General features: G+C 49.2%; 2 protein-coding genes and 1 long non-coding RNA gene across 8 annotated transcripts in view; 1 reads left to right on the top strand and 2 right to left on the bottom strand.

The window, feature by feature from the left end:
- Positions 1–301: 301 nt before the first annotated feature.
- LOC143441267 (uncharacterized) lies at positions 302–9,412 on the bottom strand. Its single transcript, XR_013108512.1, has 2 exons — positions 9,156–9,412; positions 302–4,477 (listed from the first exon to the last, which is right to left on the bottom strand). It is a non-coding gene; the product is annotated as an uncharacterized LOC143441267 (long non-coding RNA).
- A 17-nt stretch (positions 9,413–9,429) lies between these two features.
- On the top strand, positions 9,430–14,098 carry Uck1 (uridine-cytidine kinase 1). Its single transcript, XM_034494219.2, has 7 exons — positions 9,430–9,606; positions 9,771–9,930; positions 10,837–10,933; positions 11,105–11,247; positions 11,337–11,431; positions 12,562–12,610; positions 13,013–14,098. Exons 1-7 carry the CDS (start codon positions 9,481–9,483, stop codon positions 13,192–13,194), a joined length of 852 nt encoding a protein of 283 aa, XP_034350110.1. The 5' UTR covers positions 9,430–9,480; the 3' UTR covers positions 13,195–14,098.
- Pomt1 (protein O-mannosyltransferase 1) overlaps positions 14,093–15,198 on the bottom strand; it is an 18,737-nt gene continuing 17,631 nt past the window's right edge. For all 6 annotated transcript variants that reach the window (XR_013108511.1, XM_076928486.1, XM_076928487.1 and 3 more), the window contains one exon: positions 14,093–14,936. Coding sequence is in view for 5 of the 6 variants with exons in the window: in XM_076928486.1 (XP_076784601.1) it covers positions 14,762–14,936 (175 nt within the window). In the remaining variant the exon portion in view is untranslated. The remainder of the gene's footprint in view (positions 14,937–15,198) is intronic.

The following is a 15,198-nucleotide window of genomic DNA, read 5'->3' as shown; positions in this document are numbered from 1 at the left end:
TCTGAGCTAACCCCTCAGCTCAGTTTATTCATTTTGGTTTTTCTGGACAGGGTTTCTCTGTGTTGTATTGGCTGTAACTTGCTCTATAGAGTAGGCTGGCCTCAAACTCAGAGATCCATTGCCTCCTGAGTACTGAGGCTAAAGGTGTGCACCACCACCACCCAGTAACCCTCAGCTTTTAAAAAAAAATGTTAACGATGAGATCATTAGGCCAGTTTCTAGTGAAGACCCCCAAACTCGGGAGACCCCTTCTTAAGTCTCGGGAAATCACGACCACCCAAAAATCACAAGAAACCATACCTGGATGCAATCAGCAGAGATTTATTGGGGAGAGTTGGCTAGCCAAGGTCAAAACTGCTCGTCCACGCCGGAACAGAATTTTGACAAAAGGCCAGCAAGCTGAGGTTTTTTTTTGTTTTGTTTTGTTTTGTTTGTTTTTTTTTCACATGATTGGTTGTTTTACAAATTTTGAACATCAGCAGGCTGTAACACTGGGAAAACCTCGGGACGGGGGGGGGGGGGTAACCATGAACAGTGGAACATTTCAGAGGAACCCACCCTAAATGATTTAGAGTCATGTGAAAATCACTCTGAAAACTCATTCTTCTCAAGAATGTAGTTTTTCCATGTCACTGTGCTGTACCCTGTCATTACCAACTATTTCAGGTTAACTATTTCTCACTTGTCATAGCCCCACCCTGAGGCTTGAGGAATGTTAATCCAGCAAGTGTCCTCTGATTCAGGGATAATACCCTCCACCCGGAATGTGTCCCCGAGCAGTGAAAGCCTGAAATCTTACATCCAGTTCCGCTTTCTGGAACTTGCATTCTTTTGCTCAGGTTTAGGGTAAAGAAAAAGCCTATATATATATATTACATAAAATGGTCTTTATAATTTTTCACTCTACATCCCCCATTTTCTGATTAGGTTAGGTTTTTAATCATAAAAACTCAATTATTAATAAGCCCATTCTCACCCCACTTTTTCTGATGTGGATCTTTAGAAAAGTTTATACTCCAGTGTCATCATAATTATCATTTTCTTGACCTAAAGCTCTATATTGATGGCGCAACACAAAAATCTGAACAGCACTTATCCTTCCTCTAACAAAAGTTACTAATCTATTTAAAATGCAAGAACCTACGGTTCACAAGTGGTCCAGCAAGGGAGGATAATAGGGTCGTCAACCAAGGGTCTTATTGAACCAACTCTTGAATCAACTCTGCTGCGCCTCTCTATCTTTCTGTCTCTGGTCTACATAGAAGCAACATTCTTCTCTTAGAGCAGCACATAAACCTCCTTCTTTAAGAAACAGCAAGTCTAGTCTTCTAGTTTGTAGAACAACTTCTGAGAGGAAAGTCAATGACTCTTTCAACTTTGTTACTGACTGTTCTAGGGCTCTCAAATCTACATCAATGGCAGCTCTCAGCTGATGAAAATAATGAGGTGTCTGTATCAATGTAGCGGCACCTGTCTCTACACCTGCAGCCATTCCTAGTCCCAATATAACGGCTAAAGTCACGGAAATAGGCTCTCTGCTGAAGCGTCTAGGGTGCATCTGGAACTCACATTCAAGAGTACCTGTAGGGTGGCAGTAAACCCGGGGAACTAGCTGGACAAGTATATAATAATCTTTGGCCTCATCTAAGACAGAAGTAGATATATAAAGGGTTAATCTTGAACTGCAAGCTCACTATTTATCAATTTTAGGCACTAAGTATCTGTTATCAGGGGTCCTCGGCCTCTATTTTATTAGCTAGGGGTCTCGAAAAATTTCTATTTCTTTCAAACACACTTTCAAAGTTGTCCTCTGATGTTGGGAGCCGCAGTGATGCGCCATTCCAAGATGGCGCGGACATCCTGTCCTCCCACTTGTAAACAACTGACTGCGCAGGTGCAAAAGGCAAAAGCGCGCCAAAAGTCACTGCCCATCCCGGGGCGTAATATGGGGTGATGAGTGAACAGCCAATCAGAAGTGAACACGCCACTCTAGGGTATATATAGCAGTGCCTTTCCCGGGCTTGGGGTCTTTTCCACTTTTGCTGTTACAAGAAGTAAAGCCTCGTCTGTAGTGATACCCGATTACTGCCTCCGTGTCCTTCTTCGCTGGCAAAGGGGACACAAAAGAGGTGCGCGCAACACTCTGACTTTTACATATTTTGTGGCACATAGTTGTCTACATACACATAAAATTACATATATAATAAAGAGAAATTGCAAAAGGAACAAATCTATATAACTCTAGATTCACATTTCGATTTTCAATCTTTGAATCACAAGCTGTCATTTAACCTTGGGTGTACACACTCTAAGCCCCACCCTCTAAGGCAGCATTACCCCTGTGCCTCTAGAGTGGGGATGTCTCAGGAGTCAAGGCCTGCTGCTCTTTGTAGAATAGCAGGTGACCTTGAGCAGGGGTTGCTCAGGTGTCTGGATGTTCTCAGGTGTCTGGATGTTCTCCAGTTGGCATCAGGCACAGGTGTTGGTGAACTTCAAGGAGGTCGGATGGTCACCAGCGCCAGGAACAGTCTCTTAGTAGCCTGAAAAATCGTTTCTCACACAAGAAGGGACATTCTGGGTGTGGAACAAGGACAAGGGACACTCTAGCCAGCGCCAGTTCCCAAGGGCAATTTAGTTTTAGGGTTCTGTATATTCTCTCTACCTGTCCTGAGCTTTGGAGACAGTATAAACAGTGGAGTTTCTAATATCTCTGACAATTTCTGACTTACCTTAAAAACAAAAGTAAAACTGCTATCTGATCTAATTACCTAGGACACTTGAAACCTCAGGAAGGTCCCTATTCTAGGCTGTTTTCTCCTAGGTATTTTCTTATTTATTCTAAGTCTCATAAGCGTTTGCTTGCTGGCATATCTTACACTGCCTTATTATTTCTCTGGCCCAAAACCTGAGGTCCATTATATGCTTTAAATCTCTTGGCTGCTTGGTTGCACTCATATCTTAAGAGTCCATCTGTGCATTTAGTCTGGTAAGTCTTTTGTTTTCTGGGGAGTATAGTTCTCCCTTCTTGTGTGCACCATTGCCTCTTTTCCTCTAGATAGTAGCTGGCAGGATGGCTAGCAATCTGAGTTCTTTCTCTTACTCTGTGTTTTAAGTGAGGCCATCTTAGGCCCCAAACCGGGAAGGGCTCCTGTATCAAGCCGTTTGATCTGTCCGGTTATTGCCTCAGGCCACTGAGTCTCCTCCCATTTGGTGTCCTGGGCAACGAATATTTACAGCTGCTGGCTTCATCAGGGTTTCCTCTCTTGGTATATAGCCCTGCAGACATGGGCTGTGGCAAAAGCATACTTGCTGTCCATGCAGATGTTGGTTTTCTTGTCAGCCCCAAGTTCCAAGGTTGCTCTCTGCACCTATGATCCTAGGGGTGGGGAGTCAGCCCAGATGACAATTGTGTCCACCACAGTAGCGCTGGCTTGTCTCTGACCAGCATGGAGAAAACTGCTCCCGTCTGTAAAGCAGGTTACCTCAGCTCCCAGCTGGAGTCAATAGAAGCCTTTCCTCTACCTGTGAGTTTTTGTCAGCTAGTTGCAGCCCATCAGGTAGGAAGTGTATCTGGGCCCCCATCCTGGGGAGTAAGTCTCAACCCGACAAAGGGTAGGAACAGTCTAGGATGACCATAAATAAATGGGATATCCAGCCCATCTCTTAGTCCACCGTTTTTCGGGTAGTCCATGAATACATTTTGGCCCATTGGCCTGGAGGAGGACCCTGTGTCTATCAAGAGTTGGGTGGCTCCAAGCCACCCCGTCTATCTCAATAGCTGTCTTCACACAGAACTAATATGTTCGCCATTTGGGGTATTTTTCAAGGCCTGGGATTTCCTGGCCCTGGCTTCTACCTGTTAGGGCCCTCTTGGGCCCCGAAGCTGGCTCCTTCACTTGCAGTGTGTACACTGGTCTTTTTCAAGGAGTTTCTTATCTGCCTTTGATTGGAGTCCCTCTTCTCTGCTTTCTGTAAATTCTTTTCCTGTTACCTTTCTTTTTCTTCACCTCTCTCTAGTCTCAGCAACTTACACTAAACCTTTTATCTTACACTAAACCTTTTATCTTCTCCACTCTTTTTCTCTAGACTTACACTAAACCTTCTCCACTCCTCTTCTCTAGACTTATACTAAACCTTTTAATGACTTATCTTGTTGTCTCTCTAGCCTCTGAAGCCTTGTCTATGCTGACAGAATGTCTGTGGCTGAAACAGGAAAGCTCAGCATGGCGTTCACAGACAGATACGGGACCCACAGACAGATACGGGACACAGCACTGGGGGCCTCACCTTCCTATTTGTGAAAGGGATACCTGATGCCTGTGGTGGCCTCATCTCAGAAGGTTCCACCTTCATGAAGGATGTCCGAATGGCGGCAAACATCCATCAGCTGGGGGCTAAGGTGGCGATGCTGTGTTCTAAGTATAATCCAGGCCCTGGGTGATGACTGTGGGACCTTCAGGAGCCAGTGCTGGGGAGGCTGGGGAGGAAGAAGATGAAAGTGGGCTGGAGTATGAAGACATGAAGCTATAGCTACCCCAGCCACCATTCTGATTCATTCATTCATTCATTCATTCATTCACCAAGTGCTAAGGGGAGCTCTGAATTCCAGATATGAGTTATTGAACAAAACAAACACTCATGCCTTTGTGGAGTTTGTATTCTAAGGGAAGGAGATAAACAACAGAACCTAAAATGCAAGTCATTGGATCTGGAAAGGTGGTTCAGTTGGTAGAGCACTTGCCTACCATACTGGGGCTGGTCCCTAGTACCACACAGCAAGCAGGGTAATGCATGCTTGTAATCCCAGGATTTAGGAGGTAGAGGCAGGAGGATCACAATTTCAAGGTCATTCCCAGTTACATAGAACCTTAAGTACTTCCAAATCAATCTGAGCCTGGCATGCCAGCACGTACCTGTCAATCTTGTGCTCCTTGCTTCCTGTTACTCATTTTAGTATGGCGTTTTAGGATTTCCATTGCTGTGAAGAGACACTACGACCAAGGCAGCTCCCATAAAGGACAACATTTAACTGGGGCTGGCTTACTGGTTCAGAGATTCAGTTCATTATCATCATGACAGGAAGCATGGCAGCATCCAGGCAGACATGGTACTGGAGAAGGAGCTGAGAGGTCTACAGTTTGATCCCCCCGGGAAGGTAGGAGGAGGGTCACCTCTACACTGGGTGGAGCGAGAACATAGGAGACCTCAAAGCCCACTCCCACAAGGAAGCACTCTAACAAGGCCACATCCACACCAAGGCCACACCCACTCCCACAAGGATGCACTCCAACAAGGTCACACCTACTCCAACAAGGCCAAACCTCCTAATAGTGCCACTTACCATGGACCAAGTATTCAAACCACCACATATATCCATTAATTCATAGGTTTTAGATCTAGCATGTTCTATTTGTATATTTTTAGTAATTTTTTTTTCTAGATTTAATGTTCCAATTGTTCCACCTTGTTTTTAGGCGCAGATATCCTGTTTCACCATGGTCTGTTCTATTAGTGACTCAGTTCAACTAGACTTAATAAAATTTTGATTTTCAGCATTTCAGTTTGGGTTTACTTTGTATTTCACTCTCTTGTGAAATTCCATTTTCATATCATTTATTGACTTCTGTATTTCATTTAGCGATTTGTGTCTTATTAGAATTTATTTGGGAGTTAATGTCTACTTCTTTTGGCATATTTATAATCATTCTTTTTACTTCTTTATCTGGAACCTCTCCTGTGGGCCATTATGATGGAACTGGTGTTTGGAGGAGAAACATGTCTTGATTTTTAGTGTTTCCTGTGTTTTTATAGGACTTGTGGAACTGGCATTATTGGTAGAATTTTTTTTTTCAAATGTTATTTCCCTTTCTTCATTCAGTGGAAACGTTTACAGTGTTTAAGACAATCTAGGTTGTAGTTGGGTGGTGGTATTTTCTTTGGTCAGAGTGACATTTAGGGAACCAGGCTCAGTTCCCAGTAGTCCCTGAGAGTTAGAATACTGTCTACAATGACAGTCACTATCCAGGCAGGCCTTCTATGAGAATCCAGTAATTGTCAACTGGAAAATAACCACCCTTAAGCCCAGTCATTGAGGGAGCAAAGACACTGATAGCTGGAGAATATTGACCACACACACACATACACACACATACTGAAAACATGAGTGTAAAGGAAAGAATGGAAGGAAAAAAACAGTAAAGGAAGACTCCTGGTTAGTGTTGGTTTGGTACAGGAAAAGTATTGAGTGGAATATAAAGCTGCATCCCCCTTCCTATACGGAAGAAGATGGAGGAGTTTGGGCTATAGGTAGCCTGAAGAGATAGAAAGAAAAGCAACCAGATAATGTGTAGTTCTGTTTTTCCACTTCTTCCCTTGTGTACAGACACCGTTATGCACCAAACAGGGAAGAACAGAGAGGAACAAAGTTACACAATCTATGTTTTCCCTTGGTTTGCATGGACTCTGGTACACACCAGGGGCGAAAGGATGAATAGAAGTCTGGAACAGGTGGGTCAGCAGAACCCGGTCTGGCAGTTTCCTCCGGAGATCCCAGTGTTACAGCTCTGTTAGACGATGCTCAAGAAAACAGCTTCAATGAATCAGTTTGTGAGCATACACTTTTAGGGTGAACCAAGGGTTATATAGTTTTGAGGAAGGGGGTGAGGCTATTTGGGGCAATCACTGGTTGAAAGCTGAGGTACTCAGATGCCCATTAACACAGGGAGGCATTTCAGGAATCACAGGTACAGGACTACGTGACATTCCTCAGGTAGGTAATGTGGGGTTCTGGGATCCCCCAGAGAAGAGGAAGCCCTGCAAACAAAGGGAGTCTGCTGTTTTGCACCAAGCTCAAGGCTGTCCAGTATCATCAGACTTCGTTTGACCTTGGCAGCAGGATTTCCCAAAAACATTGTAGAAGAGTTTCCATTTCTCGAGAGGCTAAGCCAAAGCGTCTCCAACTAGGTCAGGGTGTGTCCTTTGGGAAAGAGAAAACAGAAAGAAGGTGTGGGGAGATAGACATAGGGCAAGGACGGACAAGGACCCAACTGGCCCACTAAAGTGACACTGGGCGTTAAGTGAGCAAGAACTAGATGAGGACTCGAGGGACAGCTGGGTGGCATCGCTGCTCCATGCAATCTTAGGTCTCATGTCCCTCCCCTGATGCCCACAAGCCTGTCTGAGCCTGTTCCCTTGAGACGGGCAAGCCTTTTCTCCCATTCTTTCCTCCCAGGCTTCCTTTGGATGACCAGCTTCCAGGTACCAGGCCAGCTCCCATTCTGGTCTGGGTGGAAAGGTTGCACGGTCATCTAGAGGCTTTTGATAGAAAAGTCTGGTACAAATTGAGACAGGGCTGGCTGAGGCTGGGTCTTTCAGGAGCTCTGGCCACTCTGTGGTTTCCTTAAGGCCTTGGCCAAGTGTTTCAAGTCCGTGGTAACATAAACGCAGTTGAGCTGTGTTGAGAGCCGCACTAGTCGCACGTTCGGGTGGCAAAAAATGTCTCGGTCTAAGCAAAATGTTGAGGCCCGGGCTGCCCATCGTTTGGCGGCCACTGTGTCCCGGCCCAAGCTGCCGCTCCGGTCCGAGGGTCGGGGTTCAGCAAGAGAGAGAGTGAGGACGGACTGGAAGAATGGAGGGAGACCAGACAGAGTGTGTTTCAATCCCGTTTATTCTTCAGTCTCTCTTCTTCTAAGTGTCTCTTTCTCTACCGTCTGCCTCTGCCTTTTATATGTCTCACTTCTAAGCCATGCCTTTTGGTCACACCTATAATCATGCCCTTAGGTCTTGTCTCTAAATCTAATCTCCCGGTCACTCTTAAGTCACACACCTTTAATCTCACACACCTTTAATCTCACACACCTTTAATCTCACACACCCAAGGTATCTAAACCAAGATTATTGGAGTGTGCTCAGCTGTTGTAGGCTATTGTAATCCAAGTCTCATGTCAGGGTATATGGCTCAAGATGGCTGCAAAGCTGATAGCCGCTTTCTGCTAAAAGTCGGCCCCCAACAGAGCTGCTGGACTGGCAGCACCTCTGCTCAAGGCAGCAAAATTGGAGAGTCCAGCAGCTTCCGGTTAAGTGCATTACCCCATCTTTCAACACCTTAATTATCCATAGCAAATGACCTTCAGGAGCAATCAATGTCACAGGAAGAATTTAAAACCAGGCACGATGGTGCACGCCTTTAATCCTGGTACTCAGGAGGCAGAAGCAGGAGGTCTCTCACTGTGAGTTCAGGGCCATCTCAATCTCCTTTGCAAGTTCCAGGCCAGCTAGGGCTACACAATGAGACATTTGTCCCAAAGAAAACAAAACAGCAGCAACAACAAAAGAATTTAAAAGCCAGGTTGTTGGAGTTGAAGCGACTGCTCTCTTAGAAGCCTAGTTTCCATTCCCAGCACCTACTGGCAGCTTTTAACTGTTGAAAAGTCCAGTCCCAGGATGAACCAACTCCCTCTTCTGGCCCCTGTGGGAACTCCAAGCTTGTGGTACAAAAAACACATGCACATAAAACAGCCATGTATATAAAGTAAAATGGAGAAAAAAAGTGTACTGCTCTTGCACAGGACCAGCGTTCAGGTCCCAGCATTTAAAATGGGCAGCGCACAACTCCAGCTCTGTGGGGATCTAACACTCCTCAGGCATATGCATATGCACAGACCCATGACACACACACACACACACACACACACACAGAGAGAGAGAGAGAGAGAGACATAAGTACACATAAATAAAATTATTACAAACATTTCATTTTTTAAAAAGCCAGGCACGATGGTGAGTGCTTGTAATCCCCTCCCTCAGAAGGCTAAGGCAGGAGAATTGCCACATGTTTGAGGCTAGGCTGGGTTTCAGAGTACCAGGCATCCAGGGCTGTGTGGTAAGACTCTGTCTGAAAGTCAAGAGACTTTAGCAGATTCTTTTTTTTTTTTTTTTTTTCCGGTTTTTTGAGACAGGGATTCTCTGTGTAGCCTGGCTGTCCTGGAACTCACTCTGTAGACCAGGCTGGCCTTGAACTCAGAAATCCGGCTGCCTCTGCCTCCCAAGTGCTGGGATTAAAGGCGTGCGCCATCACTTCCCGGCTAGCAGATTCTTAAAATACTTAAATAATGCACCAGGGAGAGGGAGGTCTTCCTAAGTGACCATGTTCTCACCTTGAGAGGAGCCGAGGAGGGACACTTGTGGCAGGAGGCACCGATGAGCATAAGCAGGGAAGGTCCTACCCCTGTGGGTGACAAGATCTCGGCTGTGCTAGGGAAATGGGGGTGTTCAGAGGTGCGTGGGCTGGAGACCTTGGTCTGGCACCTGTGCGTGCGGCCCCACCTCCAGGTAACCGGGTCATTGCGGAGTCACTGTGGCTCTACAGGAACACGGTCTTGAGTGGCGCGCCTCCTGCGCGCATGCGCCCATGGCCCCGGAAGCGATGCGCGCGGCGTCCGCCCCTACGTCCCGGCGGGAGCCGGCAGGGTTGGTGGATGTATGTCCGCCGCTCCGGAGATGGCTTCGGCGGGAGGCGGCGGCTCCGAGAGCGCCGCGCCCGAGGCCGATCGTCCCCAGCCGCGGCCCTTCCTCATCGGCGTGAGCGGCGGCACTGCTAGCGGCAAGGTGAGCGCCCTGCGCCCGGGGCTCGCGGACGGAGAGCCAGGCCGCAGGTTGGGTCGCCATTGCCTCCGGCCCAACCGCGGCACCTGTTGCTAGCAGCCAAGGGACCGCCCCCAGGGGCTGGCGGGTCACTGCACAAGCCCACTTTTGGCACTTTCTGTCCCCAGTCAACAGTGTGTGAGAAGATCATGGAGCTGCTGGGACAGAACGAAGTGGACCGCCGGCAGCGCAAGTTGGTCATCCTGAGCCAGGACTGCTTCTACAAGGTTCTGACGGCCGAGCAGAAGGCCAAGGCTTTGAAGGGACAGTACAATTTTGACCACCCAGGTACATGGAGAATGTCTGCCTGGAGAGGTGGGGGTAGAGGGTAGACTGCTACGGGCTGTGGGCTCACGGAGATTCCAGACTGCCAAACAGATAACAGAGATGTGTGTGGCTGCAGACTGCTGGATCAGGGCTGTAGGAGATGTTTGTGGAATGCAGGCTGCCAGACCAAGGGCACACAGAGATGTTTGCTGGATGCAGCCTGCCACGGGAGGCTGTCCAGGAATGTGTACGTAGGATGCAAAGTGCCAGGCTGAGGCTGTCCAGAGAGAACTGCTCAATACCAATTGCCAAGGTGGGGATTGCAGCAGCAGTGTAAGCTCCGTGAAACTTAACCCTCATTTCCCTTGGTAGTGGGCCCACATTAGGTTAGGGTTTGCTGAATTCTGTGGGCCTGGAGTGATTCAAGATTTTGGCTAGAACCACTTAAGAAGAATGAGCCCAGAGGTCTTGAGGATTACTTCTAGGGGCGTTGAAACCTTGTTGCTGAGAGGCCCTTTGTTCCCACCCGCCTGTCAGACCTTTGGATTCCCCAAGCTGTTTGGGGGCAGTTAGTCTTCAGGGAGGCCAGTTGTATAAACAGAGGTTAATCTGGGACTCAGGCCTTGGAGCTTCCTGGTCTGGAGGGTGCCTGTGTTCCTGAAGGTTTAAGCTTTCCTTGGGACGCTCCTAACTTTGTTTTCCCAGATACAGTGGAGCAGAAGTTCAAGTCATCTCTTTCCCCCAGTGTCAGCCAATCAGAACGTCTTTGTTTCAGTTTCTGGTGGGACAACGTTATCCTTCATCCTGGGGTGTGCTGTGGGGTCCTCAGCACCCCTGGCTCCCAGCTGTGCTGACCTTGGGCAGAGGTAGCCCTCCACTGTCTGCTGCAGAGCAGCTGGGCAGTCTGGCCCTCTTCTGTTTTCGTAGATGCTTTTGATAATGACCTGATGCACAAGACCCTGAAAAACATTGTCGAAGGCAAAACTGTCGAGGTCCCCACCTATGATTTTGTGACCCACTCAAGGTAAGCAGGTAGCTCCTGGGAGGGCTGCCACACCCAGTCCCATGGTGGGTCCCATCCTAATCTGTTTCCATGGACTGTCCTCCAGTCAGGCCCCTTGTTACTAATGTGGGCCTAGCCCACATTAATGGGCTAGCCCATCTAGCAGGGCCTAGCCTGGGCTCTCCCTGGCAGGTTACCAGAGACCACTGTGGTCTATCCAGCTGACGTGGTTCTGTTCGAGGGCATCTTGGTATTCTACACTCAGGAGATCCGGGACATGTTCCATTTGCGCCTCTTTGTGGACACAGACTCTGATGTTAGGTTGTCTCGAAGAGGTAAGGGCCTCTGGGTCCCTGGCTGGGGTTGGGATTTTCCAGGGTTCCCAAGGAGGGCTTATGGTGGTGCCTTGTTCCTGTTACTACAGTTCTCCGGGATGTGCAACGAGGGAGGGACCTGGAGCAGATCCTGACTCAGTACACCGCCTTTGTGAAACCAGCCTTCGAGGAGTTCTGTCTGCCGGTATTGCCTTTATGTATTCAAAAACAAAAATGGGTGTCAGCTCTGTCCACCTCTCTCTGTCTGCCCTGTTTGCCTATTGTCTCAGGCTAGACTCCAATATGCCTGCATGGGCTGTTCCCTTCCAAGTCTGGTGTGTGTGCCTTGCTCACTCCCCTGGGAACAAGGAGAACAGGGTACATAAAGTCCATTGCTGCCGCTGAAAGAGCTGCCTTCTGGATGCCGCACTACCGTTGCTAGACCATACTGGCACAGGCCCCTACACCAGCACTCGGGAGGCAGAGGCAGGCTGATCTCTGAGTTCTAGGCCAGTCTGGTCTACAAAGTGAGTTCCAGAACAGCCAGGGCTACACAGAGAAACCCTGTCTCGAAGAGACAGCTGCCTCCTCCATCCATGATCCTTGTGGACTCAGGTCTTTCCATTCTGTAAGCCAGTCAGCCCCTCCAAAGCATTTCCCAGGCCGGTGGGAAGGGGAGTGGGTTTCAGCCCCTCTTCATCCTGCCACAGTGGGTACTAGCTCAGGTCTGCTCTTGCCTTTCATGGAAAGAGTCTACTGCCTTCAGCAACTGGTTTGCCATGGGACAGGCCTCCTTGACCCACACCCACAGGTTGACAGCATCAGGACCCCTCCTGGGTCCACAGTATGCCTTCACCTTCTCTGGGCTTTGTCTGGTTCAGCCAGGTTCCCTCAGCAGTGTCTTTCTCTCTGTTCTCCTCAGTTGTGTCTGATGGAGTGTCACTGGCCTAGAACAGTTAAGTCATGAGAGCATGCAAGTGCCAGGTGCCATGCATGTCTCCATGCAGTGCAGGGCCAGTTAACAGGCCCTGCCATGCTCACTCCTACAGGACATTTGCAACTTTAGTCCCAATTTCAGAGGCCAGGAACTGTGGGTTGTGTCTCACCTACCTGGGCAGCAAGTAAGCTGTAATCAGGCTAGCACAGCGTGCCACTGATGTGCAGGTTCAGGCCAGCTTAATCTTCTCCTTCACTGTCCAGACCCCATCTCTCACCTGTCTGAGGCTGTCCCAACCTGCCAGTGCCACCAACATCCAGGCTTGCATCCCCTGTTCCTGAGTACCTTAAAGTGACCCCGGAGGAGACAGCCTCAAGAGAGCCTTCTGTGTCTTTCAGACCAAGAAGTACGCTGATGTGATCATCCCTCGAGGGGTTGACAATATGGGTAAGAAAACCCCAGCCCTACACCATGAAGCAGAGACTGCCCGCTCCTGCCTTGGCTATGGAAGCCGCCCACATGTGTGCATGGGGCCTGTTTATCTGGGATGTGGGTTCATGTATACTTTCCAAACACACAGAGCTGCTGGGCGGGGCTTGTCAGGCTGTTGAGATGTGTTTTAAGCTCAGTCGACATGCGCCCTCACAGCGGACCAAGCCATACTGCTCCTGTCCAGTTGGGTGCCTTCTGTCTGCTGAGACATCAGGTCGGCAGATCAGGCCTGCTGTGAGGCCAGAAGGCCCAGTGGCTTTCCTGCACCATGAGTGTTTTGCAGGATGGGGGTTGGGGGAGGCTGCAGGAGTGGTGGGAGCGAGCCTGCTGAGCCGTCGTCCCCATGCCTCATTGCAGTGGCCATCAACCTGATCGTACAACATATCCAGGACATCCTCAACGGTGACCTGTGCAAGCGGCACCGAGGCGGGCCCAATGGGCGCAACCACAAGAGGACCTTCCCTGAGCCAGGAGATCACCCTGGGGTGTTGGCTACTGGCAAGCGCTCACACCTGGAGTCTAGCAGCAGACCCCATTGAGGACCAGCCTATGTAGGTTCCCCACAAACCCATGATTGAGAGGGCCTGGGGACAACCACTGGCTCCTAAAAGCATAGTCAGGGATTGCTATCAGTGGGATCTAGGGGTGGCATCAGGACCAAAGCCTTCCTTGTATGGGAGGGCAGACTCATGCTGACAGAGGATTCTGGTGTTCTCTGCTTCCTCTCATTGGAGGTAGCCACAGGTCTCTGGGTCTCTGTCCCAAACAGCATAGTAAGCCCATGGTGCCAGCTTCCCGAGGGATGCAGGACACATAATTGGGACAACAGAGGAAACAGCCCAGGCACAGGCTGGCCTGGTGTGACAGTGAGCCCCAGGGAAGTGCTTCCCAGTATGATGTGGTTCGTGGCCATGTTGCAGAAGTTTGCAGAGATGTTAGATATCCTTGTTTGTTTTGTGGCAGGCTGTTTGTGACCTCTGAACCTAGTTTTATAACCTACCACTGGGCTACGGTCCAGTCTAAGGAGCCTAAGGGGCTGTCTGTGTACAGGTCACTTGGGTACAGTTCATGGCTAGCATGCCAGGGCAGGCTCTCTCTAGCCAGGGGAGCACTGGCGTGCAGAGGCAGGTGACCGTGGCTGCCTAAAGCCAGCCAGTTTCCTGCACACCGACCTCAAGCTCCTGGCTTCACAAATGCTCCCTTCTGTGTTGTCAAGTTTGTCTTCCCTCCCATGGGACGGCTGTTTTTGGAAGTGTCCTTTGCTATTGCCACAAGCCATGGCACGGGACTTCTCATTTCGTGTTAAATATGACCGTGGTTCTCACGACAGCGGCTGAGCTGTGTTGAGCTCAGGAGCTGGTTTCTGTTAGTGCTGTGCTGGTTTTGTTGAACTGAAACCCCTCTTTGGAGGGAGAATCAATAAATACCATAAAAAACTAACAATTTGTCCCTTTTTATTTACATTAGGAAAGGCAAATTAAAGAGAAGGAAGTGTGTAGACGGACGACATCTTGGCCGTGAAATTAGGTGACTGCGTGGTGCAGTCTCCCGGTTTTTAGATTGGATCAGTGAAGAGTCATTGTGAATAGTCTATGACTATTCACATAGACTATTCATAGACTATTGTGAACAGTCAATAGACTGGCAGATTTCCAAGCAGGTTTTAGGGAGGGCTGCTGTGCCTGCACACAATGAGTTGTGGCACTGCGGGCCTCATGAAGAACAGGGCTAAGACCCTATTGGTAGAGCCACAGCTGGGGTGAGCCTAGGGCAAGCCTAGGGCTCGTTGCCGAGTCCGCTCCACTCCTTCACTGGCTGGGTGTTCCTTCTGCCTTGGTGGTTCCTATGCTGGCAGCTCAGACTCTGGCTGGGTCAGAGTTGGGCTTCATGGGTGATGCTGTAGCGGGGGCACAATCTTCACTGTGTGAAGAGAAAGAAATTGCTTCAAACAAGGAACCAGTGGACAGAGCTCTGGAGGTGAAACTGGAATTAACCCTGGAGTTCTTCCTGGACCCAGGTAGTCCTGCTGCTGAGGCCTTTGCTGGTGGGAGACAAACACATCTTTGAGGTTTTGTTCTGCATGTTTGTCTTCCATGTTCTTGTTCTCTATGACTTTCGGATTAGAATGTCCCAGCTGTCTTTCCAGCGAAGGGCCTGGAGCTCGCCTGGTGAGAGGGACGTGTCCCCATAGGTTAGTGGGCGTAACATGTTGGACACATGGCATGCGGAGGAATACCATGCTACAACCAGGGCACTGAAGACATTCTTCTGCAGCGGGGACCTGTGGGCAGCAGGATGCAGTGAGGTCAGGGCACCTGCCTTATCTCCCCTCAGCATCCCTGCCTGGCCATCTCCCAAGAATCTACTGTCTGCCTGCTGACACCCACTGACACTGTGGACTGTGTGTTCCTTAGACTTCCCTGCTTTGGTGCCCCCCACCCCCGACCCTTACCTGCTTGGACATTGTACACAACCCTCATCACTGCTTCTGGCTTTGCCATGACTACCCACAGTGCCAGAGGTGTGTCACCCTTCACATTAAG

This window comes from Arvicanthis niloticus, chromosome 2 (assembly GCF_011762505.2).
Source record: "Arvicanthis niloticus isolate mArvNil1 chromosome 2, mArvNil1.pat.X, whole genome shotgun sequence".
NCBI classification, from domain to species: domain Eukaryota; kingdom Metazoa; phylum Chordata; class Mammalia; order Rodentia; family Muridae; genus Arvicanthis; species Arvicanthis niloticus.
The sequence above is the reverse complement of the archived record's forward strand: the minus strand, read 5'-3'. Positions and strand labels throughout refer to the sequence as shown.

What these genes read in the sequence shown, in the direction of transcription:
- Uck1 (XM_034494219.2), top strand. Translation starts at nt 9,481, where the DNA reads ATGTCCGCCGCTCCGGAGATGGCTTCGGCGGGAGGCGGCGGCTCCGAG. An exon ending in GATTTTGTGACCCACTCAAG is followed by an intron (nt 10,934 to 11,104) that starts GTAAGCAGGTAG and finishes TCTCCCTGGCAG; the next exon opens with GTTACCAGAGACCACTGTGG. An exon ending in TGTTAGGTTGTCTCGAAGAG is followed by an intron (nt 11,248 to 11,336) that starts GTAAGGGCCTCT and finishes CTGTTACTACAG; the next exon opens with TTCTCCGGGATGTGCAACGA.